Source organism: Pelecanus crispus, chromosome 12 (assembly GCF_030463565.1).
Source record: "Pelecanus crispus isolate bPelCri1 chromosome 12, bPelCri1.pri, whole genome shotgun sequence".
NCBI classification, from domain to species: Eukaryota; Metazoa; Chordata; class Aves; order Pelecaniformes; family Pelecanidae; genus Pelecanus; species Pelecanus crispus.
In genome coordinates, this window is record NC_134654.1 from 9,836,201 (window position 1) to 9,853,000 (window position 16,800).

At 42.9% G+C, this 16,800-nt stretch overlaps 1 protein-coding gene across 1 annotated transcript in view; it reads right to left on the minus strand.

The window, feature by feature from the left end:
- MYBBP1A (MYB binding protein 1a) overlaps nt 1–16,800 on the minus strand; it is a 61,502-nt gene that overhangs the window by 9,661 nt on the left and 35,041 nt on the right. Inside the window, exon 24 of the mRNA XM_075719649.1 lies at nt 5,079–5,192. Within this exon, the coding sequence (XP_075575764.1) occupies nt 5,079–5,192 (114 nt within the window). The remainder of the gene's footprint in view (nt 1–5,078; nt 5,193–16,800) is intronic.

The window sequence follows — 16,800 nt, forward strand, 5'->3', positions numbered from 1 at the left end:
AGCTTCCCAAAACCCAGACAAGCCACCCCCAAATACTTCCTTTCATGTCAATATTCACTATACAATAGAAGAACCCAAGCTAGAACTTAAGGCTAAATCATGGAAGACAAAGAAGGGAGGAGGGAAGACTATGCATCTTCACACCAGTTTTCCATCTATCCACAGAGCCAGATCCATTTCCAACTCTATGTACACAAGGTACGCAAGCACACAAGGAGAGGTTCTCACACCACCCACCTGAACAGCACAGCAGCTGCTGCCAAGAGCACTAAAAGCAGGAAGAAAGCACCGACAGTCCCTCCTCCCTCCATTCTCTCTCACTAAGTTTCTGAAGACTAAAAGTATAAATGTTCAAAACTCTTTTCCTTGCACTTCTAGCAGAAACAAGTCATCAAGAAATGCTCACAAAGGGATGGGAACCACCAAGTTTCTGCTTGTCACTGACCGAGAGAGAGAGAAGGTAGGGGACTAAGCAGACGCACATGCTGGAGGAGGGTATAACTAAAGGGCATTTTTTTCAATGTTTATTTTGGCTGTTATTAGAGGGAGGAGCCCAAAAATCCAGAAGCCATTCTCACAGAAAATGTCAATGCTTTCCCAAGTTTAAAGATCTGTGTTTTTTTTTTTTTTTCCATAGACCATACGAAAAAGCAGCAGGGAAAAACCATACAGGACAGCTGAGGGAACAGAGGAGAATAAACTCTCCACAGAGACATCCAGTACTCTGAAAGCATGTCAAAGATATCAGTTAAATCACTACTGGCCTCATTTTACAAGCTAAGAGGCTGAGAAAGGGCAATGAATTAAGATTTTATAAAGATGGACAGATAAAAGTTCAGGCAATCTTCAAGAAAAAAATTGAAGATTGGCTTTTTTAGAGATTTGATGAAGTCACTGTTAATAATTTATCTCCCTACAAACTAAGACACCAATAATCAAATGTGATGCCCTTCAGAAATGAAGGGCATGTCTACACTGGAAGGCTATATATAGTATATCCCCCCCCTTCTGAGTGGCTCCAGCTACTTATTTTAAAACCCTAGCTGAACAACGCAATAGCAACAAAACCCTTTAATGCCATAGAATAAAAGTCTTCAGAGAGCACACAGTAACTTTCAAACGATATGAGCCTTGGAAAAGAGGTCTTGGGTTATCTATACCATCCCTTGCACAGGCCATGTAATCCCCTGTCTGTCTACATTCATGCCTTTCTACAGAAACACGGTTGCCTGCCCAGTCCAAGCCTAAGTAACCACCTAAGTGTAAGGAGGCATCACATGCGTCTCATTCGGGTTATGTGTATACCTGAAAGTCTCCAATACCGGTGACCTGGAGTGCTTTGGTCTTGCCCTGAACCTAGGTATCAGATTCTGTGAGCATTTTTACATTCCAGGATGCCTTGATCCCATTTTGGTTTCAAACAGCCAACCTGAACACTATCTGCTCTGCCTGTCCCTTATAACATTGACAAAACAAGCAAAAGAAAAAAGAGTACCAAAGTTGGGCCCTTCCTATGATGTACTTACTGCAGAAGACAGACAAAGGAAACCCTCAGGAAACTGCTGCGTACAAGTCAAAGAAAGCAGTTTTAACAACTGTTTTCTGAGGGCTGTTTTTTTGTGAAGTTGCTCAGCCATGAAAATATACATTTTCTGGAATATTCCTCAAAATCCTTTCCCGCTTCCCCCTGACTTTCACATCGTAACAGGGAGTTTCAGCGTAAGTTGAGAGTTACACAAAGCACCTCAGTTCAGGAGGGCAAGCCAGTCCCTGGGAAAGGGACAACAGCAAAAGGTAATGACACTATGTATTCAGATCCTGGAGCTTCCTGCCCCAAATCTGTCGGTGAGTTACTAGAAAATTGGCACAGCTTCAATGTCACTCTAAAGCCAAGACAGCAATTTTGTAACATATCACAAAGAAACCAGAAATGTATCTAACACAAGGAACAAACACCAAAATGTGCCCACAATGACAACTGGGAGAGCTGAAAGACCAAATTGAGAGGTGCTTGATAGAGTCAAAAAGACAGTGTGTGAGCCCTAGCAGCAACCCCACAGAGATCCCTCGCCAAAACTCTGCGACAGTTCCCCACATGAAATGGGGAACTCGGGCCTCTCGGGTTCTGCCACTAGCCTCACTGCATGACTCCGGGCAGTCTGAACTCAAAACAACCAGCATCCTCCCTAGATTAACATGGGGACGGATTGCTATCCAACACAACGGCATGTTCTGAAGCCAAGTTAAGAAACAGTCAGATTGTCCATGTGGAAGGAGGGTCTCTGGGATGTCTCAGGAGACCCAAGTTTGATTCCTGGCTCAGTTCCCAGCCAAGCGTGTCATCTGTAAAACACGGTGAACGACTTCAGTAAACTAAATACATTAGCTCTTGGGTTTCTGCAAAATACTTTCTTCATTACATCAACAACTCACTGGTTTGAATTCCTTTTGTAAAGCGTTTTGAGACCTACTGATAAAAGAACAAAGCTCTTGAAGAGGAAGAAGTCTCTGTCAGATGCTCTAGCATCTCAGGTGAGCTCTGTCATTTACAACATGAAGCGACTCTATTTCTTTATACTGTAAAGACAACTGAGTTATCTAGACTCCCAACAGCAGAATAAACTTGAACAACTGTAGCAAGGTTCTGCTTTGTTTAAAATAACTAGGACCAGGGAGGCTAAAACTGTGCCAGAGCTATTTCTCTACTTCCTTACCTTTGCTTGCTGTCCGATAAAAAACAGCTCACAGGGCAGTCCCACAGCTTGTGGACAAGGCTTTCTGCCCAGGTGACCCAGCAGAACAAGCCAAGAGCACCAACAGCAAGCAGGGCCCCCACAAGAGCAAGTCAACTCCAAAGTACCCACTAGGATATCAAGACTTCCCTCACTGACAGTAAGGAGGCGGCAAACGGCAAACATGAATCCCTCATGACTGTGATATGTGTTTTATAAGCACGCTTAAACATTTTGGGAACAAATAAGGTCAAGTTAGCTTATGTAAGCACAAGAGCCATTGCCTCGCAGCAACCAGAGCTGCTATTTCAGGAAGCTGTCTCTTCATTTAAAGTTCCTGGCTGTTGATTCTCCCTCATCTGCCTCTTAGTTTTACACACATAACTCAATGATATCCAAGACTCTGCAGTTTTCTCACATTGCTTATTTCCCAGTTCCAGCACATATCACTGCCTAAAACCATCCCAGGCTCCCTGCTCCTCACCAAGGGGTCTGCAGGTATGCAAGGCAATCACTGAGGCAAGACAGGATGAGAAAGCAGGCACGAGAAGATAGCTCTGTCCTCTCTCACAGCCTTACAGCTACAAGAGCTACCAGCCCCATAGCTGCAAATCTGACCAAGAACACAGAGAGCGTAGCAAAGCGTTCAGGTGACAGCTTCCTTGTGAACAATACCGCTGCTTGAATTACAAGTGCACATCAGTACAGTCAGTTAAAGAGTTGGCCTCCCAGGTTATTTCGGACTTCTCCCTGGGTCAAAGAAAGGTGTAAAATTCTGCATTATCATTTCTTCCTCTTAAAACAGCTATTTGTGAGGGATGGTGGCAAGAATGGCCAATGACAGCAAATGCAGACCTTTCAACTAGAGGTAGGGCAATAAAACTTCAGCTCTGTCAAAATGTTATGTCAGGGCTTTTTCAGGCCAAAAAGAGAACTAGCACCTACATGCCACTACCAGTTAATAGTATGGGAGGCCTCCTGCCCACAGGGTATACACCTTGGACAGCCCAAACAAACTGACAATATTTCCCAGGAATTTTTCTTTAAACACCGATGACCACAGAAATGAGAAGCACTGAAGAAGCTTTGGTAGCAAAGCTCATTAAAATACTGGACGGGTTGCAAGTTGCTAAACTTTCCCTGACAAGAACAACATAAAGGCATTGTAAATGTTTATGGTTTCCCAGTGAGTCACGGAGTCCTGCAGGTATTCAGCTGCTAGAGAGAAACATGGAGATGACCGCGTTGGAAGGAGTGGTATGTTTTATGTAGCTGGAAAATAAAATCATACCTAACTCCACCCACTGGATTCTTGATGTAACCATTAAATAGAAGCCATTTAATGAAACCAGGATTACCTGCTTCCTCAAGAATTATAAATAGCACCTCTGAATTCCTTAATTTAAACTTGCTTAGATTTTGTCCCTCCTTGACTAAAGAAAACAGAGCTAATTGTTCCATTCCAGTATGGCAAATTATAGAATGGCCTAAATTACCACGTAACCAGCATTTAAAGAGTAAGTAAAGAATGAAAGCTACACTTACAAAGAGGTCAATACTACAGTTACGTAGAACACCAAGACTGGAATCTCCCATGTCATCAAATTTAGCCACCACATCATAACATTAATTTGGCTGCTTGGCTCCCCCCACGTCAATCCACAAGAATATAATTGAATGGCATTTGCTTCTTCAGTCTCCTGTCCCACAGATCACCTCCTACATAATAGCTGGACCCAAAAACTGCCTTCAGGTACAATCCACACTTGCCATTGAATCAGGAGCCCTGCAATTTCTGTCACTGTTTTTTCTGTACAAATTATTTTCCAATGTATTTTAAGGTTTCCCTGACAAACAATATTAGGAAGGGAGTCTGGTCCAGAAGGCCTGCAGTGCACCAGGAGTCAGAAGTCTAGCGCACCTCAGCTCAACCTCTTTGGCCCTGAAGTTTATTCAAATACAGAACTTCCATAACATTTTCTGAAATTAAGTAAACGTTCACAATACCTTTCAATTCAAAACAGTTTTTAAAACCACCTTAAATTGATCTGTATGAGTGTATTCCTTAAAACTCGAGCTCTGTCTCTTGCATCCATACACAGGCACTGCTGAGCTGTACCAGGCATATTTCTTGCACTCTGTGAAAACACATCTAAACAGCGGTGTTACAAGAATGCTGTAATCCTGGTGGACGCTACTCAGACCTGGTGCAAGCAGGCACAGCCTCTCTAAGATCAGTTAAGCTGAGCAAAGCTCCAGACTCCAGTTCTGAGAACGAGCACCACACCAGCAAAAGCAGCACCCATCAGGTGCTATCTACACGTTTGACATGTTGAAGCTTGTTACCTCTGTCACTTGGCTGATGCTTTCTCTGATCAATTCCTCCCACTCCTCCTCTGTCATAAGGAGCTTCAGTTCACGAAGTAGCAGAACCTTCTGGAGAAGCAAACAGGCCTGGGCCTGAAAAAGAAAAGGGAGAGTAGATGTGAAACTCCGCACTCTCTAGGGAAGGTGTTAGCAATGCAAATACCCCGCTGAAGCAAACAGCGAAACACAGCATCCAGGGAATGCCATGTTACAGATGCTGCATATCCTCACCAACATGTATGTCACTCTGTTAGAAAACACTCTCTAGACCCTAACAGGAGGTCTAATCCTAACACCCTCAGGAGACAGGACAGTGGGTTTTGGTTGAATGCACATACTTAAAAGAGAAGGTCAAAGGAGAGGGGAGGCATCATGCCACTTCTAGATTTAGGCATTAATATCCGAAATATGCTTTAGTAGCTGCTCTGAGTGCATCACTTCCAGTCTCCAAAAGTCTTCAGACAGCCCTTTGCGTGACTGTACCCTTTACCATGCCCTTATGAATGCAGTAGGCACAGATAAACAAAAATAAAAGCCGGCAGGTTAGCAAATGCTTCGTTTCAAAGGAACCCTAGATGGAAACTGCTGTTCAGAGCAGCGCTCAGCCTTGCCCTGGAGCCAGACTTGCTCATTAAGTCTCTACGTTAACACAGCAATGAAAAGAGTAGCCACTAGAAAACCAAGAGTAATACGCAATCTTCTTACAAGTCCTTTTCTATTCCAGAATTCCTATTTTCAGGCTTTCTTAGGTACAAGAAAAACATAGCAATAGACAAAAGCAAATGATAGAAATCCACAGAATACATTAATGAGGATTAGTGCAAATAGTCTAGAGGATTTGAAAGGAAAATTTTTGTAGCAGCATGGAGTTAGTGAGCAAATTCTACCCACATATAAAGAAAAAAATGTTGCCTCCAGCTGCCATCATACAGACCAAAATTGAATGCAGGTATAAATACCAAAAATCATTGGGAATTACATCAAGAGTTAATCTCATCCAAAGAAAGCAAGGGCTGCCATTTTTTAACCACACGTTGCAGCTGAACCCACACTACAGAAAACAACTGAGCAGAGTTTGTAAAACTCTTTATCAAAGACACTACTGAGAGCAAAAGTCTAAGAGGCCTCAAGAAAAAATACAGCCTGGTGATACCCAACCTGGCCACCAGATAGATACCCCTTGAGTCCAAAGGAAGCAACCTGGAAAACATGTAGCAGGAGGCTAAAAACCGGCCATATGGTACCCACACTTCTACTGGAGCATTTTCAGGGATCTTTTTACTGAAGAATTCAAAGTGAGGGAAGAGAAGAAATCCCTGGATCTCCTGAGAGCAGTAAAACCATCCAAAGTTGTAGGCAGTCGAACAGAACACCTCACAAACTCAAGGAGGTCTGTGTTTCCTGTACAACATACTCCAGGCTTCTGGGAGGGACAGGAAACTGAACACAGGTCCCCCACCAGATAATTTCAGCACTCGTATTTGTGTTACGACAGAGTAATGTCACACATCTGCGTAAGCTTACCTCCAGTTTGCACCAGTATGGCCAAGAAAGAGAATTATCCAAATAGAGCAAGCTTTCACTCACAAACAGAAATTCTGTTCATTACTCGAGGCAGAAAATGCGGCAGGGAACCAATGAGACTATGTGAAAAGATTTATGTTGATTTAATGAGAGAGCGCACCCTAATGCCATATTTGAGGCAGGCAAGCTTACATATTCCTTCTAATTACGGGAAGGTTGTGTCTTACAGAACAAATTATGGCATGTCTGCATGCATGTACCAAATGTAGTGGAAAGTCACTTCAGTGCAATTACAAAGAGAATGTGACCCTCAGAGTAGATGAAAGGCTCAGGCAGGGTCATAAGCCTCAAAGCACTGTCTCTTCTTTGACAACTGCAAAAGCATTCATACTGCAAATGGGTGCAAAGCACAGAGAAGGGTCTTGTTAAGCTATCCTGATAGTACCTCAGGACTACAGATTTACTCAAGAGGCGAACAGAGGACCAGAGGCAACAGTGATAAGGGCCTGCTCAGGAATCATACCAGTCAGCAGTGGGTGGGAGCACTGCAAGTCAATGGAAAGAGGAAAAGAACTGGAAAGAAATCAAAGCCACCCAAAGGAGCAAGGAGCTCTGAAGACAAATGCTGAACTGACAGAACAGTCCCTGAATGGGACCTAGTCCTCAGTAAGCACTAAGCTTGAAAATTATTTTAAAAGAAAAAACCCACTGAACATTCCCTTCTGTGTGCCATAAATGAGGAAGTCAAAACACCCAGTCATCTGGGAATCCTGGCTGGTGCTATCACTCTTTAGTAATTTAGTCACACTCATAGCTTTCACGCCTCCAGCCCATACATTGGATTCAAGCAAAGAGAAAGTATGTTTTGAGTTTCACGTAATTAAAACATTGCTATTGCTGTACTCAACACAATCCTGTGTTTCCAGATTGTTTTTTAACCCAATGATAATTTAGTACTAAGCATGAAAAATTGTTCTCATTTGATAGAATAAAAATAAAATAAGAGATTTACTTGCTGGTTGAAATAATATTTGGCTTCAGAACATCTCAGTCAGAAAGCAAACGTGACACTAATAATTACAAGGTCCTCAGTGCCTAGTACCATGCTATGCTGTAGTTTAAGGTTATCATATTCATCACAGAGCCAGTGACTCCTCTATTCCTAGAGCTAGTTATTAACACGTAGCTCTCATACAGCCTATTTTTCCAGAGCAAACTGCACTGTTAAATAGCGAAAGTTAAACCACAGGGACAGGAACCGACGTCAGCGGAGTCAGCCAGAAAATTCAGGGGCAGAACCAAAACTAAAACCCAGTTCTTCAATCCCAGTCCAAGGGTAAACCCAGTAAGAAACAGCACTTCCCACTCCTCCTTACTGATGCCTTCCCACCTCAGCAAGTTCAAACCAAAATAGGAAGAATACCAAGTTTCTTCTTTAGAAAGAGGTGCAACCATAATACTTCACTCACAGTACTGATCAGCATGTCATCAGAAGATTGCTTAACAAGTAAAGGTACTCAGAGAAAACAATCTAGCAACCAGGACCACAAAGCTGCCACATCACCTTGGAAAGCGACAGTCCTCAGCAATGGCTTTTCAGCCACAAGTTCGTCTGTCAGGGCTGAGAAATGTCAAACTACTGGCTGGAAGGGCATGAAACAGCTCCCTGTAGAATAGTCCCTGGCAGGATTCGCAAAAAGGATTTAAAACACTCAAAGAACTGCTTTCATGACCTCCAGAAGCTTCACCAGGTAAAAGTATACTTTATCACCTAATATAAGAGGGGCTAAGAGTATGAGCACTTTGCAAAGTAAGGAAAGACCCGAAGTGAGTCAGATCTCCAGGAACCATTTCCTTGAGGTCACAAAGAAACAGCTCTCTCTTTGCAGTTCATTTTCCTTGTTTTATCTTCTCAAATAAATGGGCACAATGCAGCTGAAAGTAGAAGTGTGAACATCTATGCATTTGGAAGTGAATGTTCATCTCCCCCTCGCACCTGCTTTAGAGGGCTCGTCAGAGTTTCCAGATACCACAAGCCATCTTGCCCATCTTGACACATCACCCTAGCCTGATTTTTGGGATCCCAGACACTCTTTTTTTTTTTTTAATGAAAACAGCCTCAAAAAAAATGAGGCTGCTCAGAGGATTTTCCAAGCCATCTCCTGGGATGAAGGTCTTCCCATTGCTAGCCACTTCTGAAAACACACGCCACTACCATTTGGTGGTGCTCCTGTGACAATACTAGTAATCCAAGAAGATCCTTTAGAAACAAAAAATAGTCACAAAATCTACCTATTTTCTGTTCTGTGAAACAGAGGTTCTAGTGTTGTGCATATGCATGCAAGAAAATACATGTGTGCAAGAAAATTACATGAATGCAGGCATGCAAGGTGTTTTCATTCACGCACATTCAAAAAAAATAAAAAGCAGCATTTTACAAGTTTACACTCGAAGACACAAGCCCTCTCCTTGCTGAGCGGTAGAAAAAAGAAAACAGTGGAAAAGAGAAACTTTCCCAATGCACGAATCACATCTCTGATTCCTGTCTACTTTTTACAGCTTCCTCAGAAGCAGTTGGGGCCTGTTCACTAGAGGAGGCACTGACCTTACACAACCAACCAATTCCTACCTCCTCACCAAGACTTTTGAAGTGCAAGGCCACACACAGAACACCTTAGAAGGAGCCAAGCCACCCCAGCTAGTTCAAATCTTTTGCATCAGAACACTATCAACCCCCATAATTCCTCACAGTCCATCATTTACCCTTAACATCTTCACGATGCGTCTTTTATACATGATACAGAGACCAGCTGCACATTTTACCACCACATTGCACAATTAAAAGTTTGGAAAGTACTTCCACAAAATTCAACACAGACCTGGAGCTCAACAACTACCCAGTTCTGCCCCTCTCCCGCCTGTCCTCCCCAGCATCACTGATTTTTCTGAATGTCTTACAAGCATTTGGCAATTTTGGAGGCTGCCAGAACAATACTGTTCCCAAGAATATCAGTGAGAATTCTCTGCATTTTCTCAGTGCCAAATCAAGCCTGCTGTGTTTATGACAGCCCTATGAGAGAGCCAAGTACTATCAACACTTCACAAATGGACAAAAATAGCAGAAGATCCAGCTACCAAATTCCAGTCCAGTTCAGAAGAGAAAGTTGTCGTCCCTCCATATGCACAATCTCTGAAAAGAGAATGTGTGAGAACGGTTACAAGCAGTTGACAGCCACGAGAGATTTTTATCAAGGGTGGAGGAGAATGCTGTAGCCCATCCTGTGCCTTAGGAGCCACCCAGTTGCCTAATCAAAACATTTTCTCCTTAATGTCAGTTTTTAAAAAGAAAGACCATAAAATAGTACAAAAACAAATAAAAGTGAAGTAGATTCAAGCAAGGATAGTAGATACACACGTACACTCCCACATATATCTATCAACCACATGACTAAATGAGGCAGAAACGCTCATTATCAGTCCACGTGGGAGAAGAGAACAAACAATAACTAACTGCAGTGCTGACCCTCTGACTTCCTGCCAGCTTTGTTTACTTCTTTCTTATCTACAATGCTTACACAAAATGCCACTGAGTATAAACGGTCAAGATTTCTTTCTGAAATAGTAAACGTGCTCACCGCAGTAACGGAGATGTGCTGGTAATTCCCAGATGTGCTCACCTACCTTATTTAGATGCTAAAAAGGAGTGCAAGCTGGCAGGTTGCTGGGTTATACAACCTACCTTTACCCTTCACAGTAAAGGACAAGACATGCAGCCTATTTAAAGTGGCAAGCAATGGATTAACCCCTACCAACTCAGCCACTGTTTTCTTATTGAAAGCAAATACCTAGCACAGGCACAGTAGCCGTGTAGGTCAGGACAGCAGCTCTCCTCAGTCACCATCCAGGTGACTCACCATCCAGGTGAGCTGGATGGAGGGGAATAGATCAAGATGTCTTTCAATCACTGCAGTTATGAAAGAGAAAAGACAAAACCAAACAAGTCTTTACAATGATGTACAGATTCTGTTTGCAATGTTGAAGAGATGAAGGCATGACCTAAATTCAGGGTTGTTTTTCAAAGAAAAGCACACTGTTAATAAGAAGACACTTGCTTCTGATGTGAAAAGAAATGCTTTTCTCAGTCCCAAGTGTTTTAGGAGGCTGGCTGGAGGTGGCTTTGCAAGCAAGTGAAAAAAGATACCACACAGACACACTCCTATGACACAAGACACTGAAATCAGCAGTCACCCTCTGCCACCATCAGAGGAGCATGAAACTGAAGATGTTGTGCACACTGCAACATGCCAAACACCAAGTCTGAGTTTTCACACAATCATTTTGTCAGATGATGTCAAAGCAGCTTGCAGGCTACAGCTGATTAACCCTTCCAAATTCCCTTACGGCATTTCCAGCTTACAGGAGAGAGGTGGTAAGTTTAACTGGCTTGCCTGAAGCACATGGCAGGAGCGAAACGTCTCATTAGGTCTGACCCAGGACAGTATTTGAGCCACATCAGGCCTCCCTGAAAATTATAACAGAAGCAGTGGGGAGTTTAAACACTTACCAAAGACATCAAGATGGATTTTCCTCACCTTATGCCTATCATTTTTGCATCGTGGACAGTTTTATCAACATGAAGCATGTCACCAGCCTGGCAAGAGCTTCTTTTTCCCTTTTTATATATATATATATATATACACACACACACACAAAAAAAAAAAGAAAACGTTACCTGGAAAATTACAAGTTTGTGCAACTCAAATATATCTTTAGAACTGAAGAAGCATCAGAAGCTTTAGTGCTAACATCATTTCACTGCTCTTGGAAGTCCAGGAGACAAAAATATGCAGGTGGTATCACACCACACAGGCTACTGGTATTTCAGAGCACTGATGTCTCCCTTGTGCCATACACACTACAGCAGCAAAGCTACAGCATAACCTGACCTGCCAGCACAGCTGATTCAGCGCCAGCACACATTATAAAACAGCAGTATGTAATTCTCAGCATTAAGGCTATTCTACAACTATAGGGATATGGCAAAAAATAATTGCACTTCTACAAATTCTCACCTACCAAGCCCTTTGAGACTGCAATCACATGAATCACATACTGCATTTGTGACAAATGCTACCAGGAAAGCTGAGGCAAAAGAACATATGCCAAGAATGTAGGAAATTCTAAATAAGCTTTCTTTGAATTTTAAGAAATAGTCAAACTATGAAATAAATTCCTCGGCTATCTGTAATTTGTACATGTTTTTGAAAAAAACAAAAAAAACCCAACCAAAACCCAACAAAAAAAACAACAAAAAAACCAACAAAAAAAACCAACAACAAACCCCACCACCCCACACCACAAACAACTCCCCCTCAAAAACCCAAACCCACAGCAAGCTCCAGCTAACAGGACTATTGGTTATAGCAGCATAACCTGTCATTTATTACTACAGGGCAGGATATCCAGAGCACCACAGCAAACATCTCTTCCAATTACTGTCAAAGCTTTTGTAAAAAGAAAACAAACAGCATGCAAAGCCATGAAGCAAGTGCCAATCTATCCCCACTTCTGCTCACACAGCTAAACTACTCTATTTTTACATTTACATTGGGTGTGGGATGGAAAGAAAGGCTCCAACAGAGCAGTCTTGAGTTTCAGGGCTTGCTTTTCATTTCTTTGCCGCATTTGTTTCACGCATTTGAGCATTTCTGAGCCTATAAGCTACAAGTTTGTTTGATACGGTTTGGCAGGCAGGGCCCAAGTTAGGATAGCCTAGAAGCTTATTCAAAAGGACAAATTACAGAAGGGAAAGAAGAATAAGGCCCACAAGAATGGCACTCCCTGTTCCGTACAGCAAATTGACAGCAGGTACTACAGAAGCAACAGCAGTTCAGTGTATGCTATATATATATATGCAGTTTTCCTAACGTTCCTTGACACACTGTAATCAGAATTATAAAAGACTGAGCACTCCAACACTGGCGGCAAGACAGTCTTCTTGGCTAGGAACTGCCATGACAATACTTAACAGAGGGCTTAAACTTGTGACTAACTTGAAAGTCTGGAGTTTCACACAGCCTGTTGACCTCAACAGGGCCAAGCTGCAAATTCTCAGGGGGAGGCAAGAAGGGGGCGGGGGGGGGGGAGGGAAAGGACTCTTTCCTAAGTTAAGGACAAACAAAAAATTATCCTTCCAAGATCCTTAACAAGTATCTTCACCGAACAAGGAAGCGCCAATTATTTACTTAAAATATACAAAACTTATTGAAGGCTTTAGATGTAAAAAGTGAAAATCAGAGGTGATTAAGAAACACTTGCCAAATCAATTTACCTCAATCCACAAGCTCTAACTGCAGTATTTCACACATGGCGCACGCACACACACACACACACGTGTTCCATTTATGTTTCAAATTCAAGGGGAACGGAGGATAAGACAAAGCCCTGGCTGTGGCTTAAAAAAAAAAAAACAAACTATTTGTGAGAATGAAATTTAATTTTTTAACCACCTCAGCACTGCTGAAACAAGGCGCACACAAGCGATGAAGCCAAGATTCTCATTTAGCCACTATCTAAAAGGTTTCAGAGTGGCAAGTGCTAGCGCCTTATGGGATAAATGGGACTGTTATGACAACATGGCTGGCACGTTTGGTTGTGCAGCACTGCCCATGCCAGGACACCTGAGCATCTGCATTAACTATTTCTTGGTTTAAAAATGTGCTGTCAATGGTCCAAGGCAGCATCATAAACTGGACATCTGCTTTCACCCCAAATTTACCGTGTTGGCCCCTCTGATTAAGGGACCCAAGGAGTGCCTTTCCTGCACCCTGTTCCTGGCTGCCTTCTCTGTCCTGCCTGGCCCAGAGACACTGCCAGGCTGAAGCGGAGCTCGAAGCCCTGCTGTGCGCCACGCTGCAGCAGCCAGTATGAGAAAGCCTCCTGTGCAGGGCCCGTTGCACACGCAGACACGGGCAAAACAGGCCGGCGTGGCAGCACTGACAGCACGGTGCCTAGGCTGCGCGGCCAGCTCTCAGCAGGAACGCCGTGTTAGCCGTCACTACACAGATTCCTGGTGCCTGCAAGCAGAGTCAGAGAGCGCTCATGCTGGCCCAGGAAAGACCATGAGAATCTCTTCTGCGCGATCATCTGGCTCAGGAGCTGAATTCAGTATTTCCTGCTACAATCCAATGTCTTCAGACTAATCAGTCAGCTCTTTCAAGATGTTCCCTAAGCCAGCCTTGACAAGGTCCAATATTGTTGTCTGAGGTAGGCAGAACTTGAGCAGGATCCAATTTGGCCAGCACAGAAGTCGTCCTACCAGACACCAGTTTCCAAGTCTGCACATTTGCCCTCCTTCCTCTGGGAAGAGACAAGGCACAATAATGCAGTAGAAGTAAACACTGATCAGAAACCCCCACCCATCAACCACTGCCCCCTGCTCCCACACCTTCCCTGTGCCCGCGCACCAAGCTCTGGGCCAAGGAGTTTCCTCCCAGCCCTCCCTCAGTCTGGCCTTGCCAAAAAAACACCAAACAGGAGATTTACAAGCACAGGAACAAAATTCTCCTTGCCAAAAAGTGAGCAAAACAGATTATATTTTACAGCTTAAATTAAGTTCCTGAGACAAATGGATTTGAAAAATTTTGCAAGGCTAGTTAATTACAACATGTAAAGCAGTTAAATGACATCTAAATCACATTTTACAACCTTGGACGAGAAAGGCAATCTTACTCAGTGTACTCCCATCAAAAATCCTAGGTCATCAAGCTTGCAATTTTCAGTGTTTTTGAATAAGCCAACCTGCACTGTGACCCAGTTTCATGCAAAGTAGATTGTACCTGTTCCTCCTTCCTAGTAAAAAAGCAGATTTCCACAAATATGGCAGAGATGCTTTCCATCCAGGAACCTTTAAACAACTCACAACAGATTGCATATTAGCACATTGAAAATAATTGTCACACATGAGACACATTTTGCTCATTTGATCATCATCCTGTAGATGATCTGTTTAGGCCTTCTTGAGTGCAAAAAATTATCAATGGACTCTGTTGGGTTTGTGGGTTTTTTTAATGTTAACTTTTATTTCTAAACATCTGAAACAGCCAACGTAATTCTCTCCAGCTAGTTTCTAAACAAGCTAAACACAAGGGTTTATGTGTCCTCTTAAGCTGTTGGAACATATGACCCCAGTAATTCCTAGTGCGGGGCCAACTTCCCAAGTCACTATCTCAGCAATGGAAAAAATGGAAAAGCAATCACCTGCTCATCACCTGCTAGGTAGAGTGTTAAGTCCCTTCAGTGGATCTCACCTCCATGAGAGAGGCTCAACACCAATGACTCAGGGACGGTGGAAATCCCTTGCTAAAACGCCTGCAAGTAGGGGAAAACTTGCACAGGATGTCCTGCTACACTCTGACCTTGGTCCCCACTTTGGAAGCTCTGCTTATGGATTTGAGGTTTTACTACCTTGCTTACTGAAAAAGAACAAAGCTCCCTGGAAGACAGCAATTGAGACAAAACTGACTGTGAAGAAATCTCCATCTTTCTACCCCTCCTGCTGACTCTCCTCTCCTCTTTATTTTTATTATCCTTCATAAACCTCTTCATCCGTGGCTCAGATGTCCTGCTTTAAGCAGCAGCAACGAGAAGTTAAGAAATCTATACAATTCTACTACTATTTTCAAGGCTCTGAACAGCAGCTGTCGCATTGATCAGATGGCTGTTAACTTCATTCTGCTGCTACTGAGTACTTGTCTACACTACAGAAAGTTTTATCACATTAGCGATGCTGGCACATCCTCCTCCTCCACAACATGTAAACAGCTATTGCAAGACACAAGCACTTAAACCACCACCACTCAATCTGGCTGAAAATGTGGAATAGAAACCACCTTTATATAATGCAGCTGCACCTACACTAGTTATGTCAGCCTTAGCCCTACAGGTAAGAATAGTCATTGCCTTCACTGACAACATCATACCAGTATAATTTTTCAAATGTACTTGAGCCAGCAGAAAACCCAGGACTAGCAGTCAGGGCACTGGAGCAGCCTGCCTGCAGACCAGGGCATATATACAGTATTCACTTACATACAGGTTTCTTCATGCCTTAAAACATCATTACTTAATTTGTTTAATCAGGGACTCTGCAAATCACGTTCTCTCCACTGCTGCTGAGGAGTGGATTTTTTCCATGCTTGGTTCTCTGCAAACAGTGCTCTGGAGGATGTTCTCATCAGACCAAAAGCCTCATCTTGCACTTGCCTAACCAGAGGAGCCCATTTGTGAGAGCCTGCTCACTGCAACAGGACATTTGTGCCCAATACAACTGGGCACACGTGCAGCTGCTTCCTTCAGCACTGTTCTGTTGGCAGCTGGGAAAGCAGGGGTAAAAAAAAATAATTAAAAAATAATTTTTAAGGGAAAAAAAAAGCTCCCTCCTACGGTCGCCACAATCTAACAAGAACTACTGACAGAAATAAGATGTTGCTAGATTTTAAAGGCAGTAGAGATGAGTCAGTACACACAGGGAGATTTGACACTGCAATTTTTCAGAGGATATCTGCACGTTAAATATTGGGCTTCACTGGCAGGCTTTCTGCCTGAGATGAAGGGTCTGCAGGACATTTGGGCAGTCAAAACAATGAACATATAAATTAACACACTGGACTCCCAGGCCAGGCCTGGCTGATGGTATTAGATATTAGCTTTGAATATTTCATTTGCATACAACAAAGATACAGCTAGTGAGCATTCAGGGCTGGGGAAGACATTATTTACCTTGTGCTCTTCTTTCACCAGAGGCCAACAGGCAGACCCTCAGGACGTAGCAATCTATACAGAACAATCCATATATTGGTCTGCTGCTTTAGTGAACACAGAGATTCATTTCTCCCAGGGGTTACCACTTACCATATCAGAAAGGCTAATCAGTCTTCATGTTTCCCTCCAAAAAAAAAGTCAATATCTTATTATCCTAAATTCTTGAAAAATAAAAAGATGCCATAATTAAGTGAGCCATGAGAACACAAGATAAATCAGTAGCAGAACACAGATCAGTACCCATGAGCACTGATGTCTTCTTGCTCTTTCCATAATGCCCAATTACAGGACTGAAATATTGGTGCGGAATATTGGTACCATACGGCATACTGAGACCAGAGAAAAGAGCAGCAAT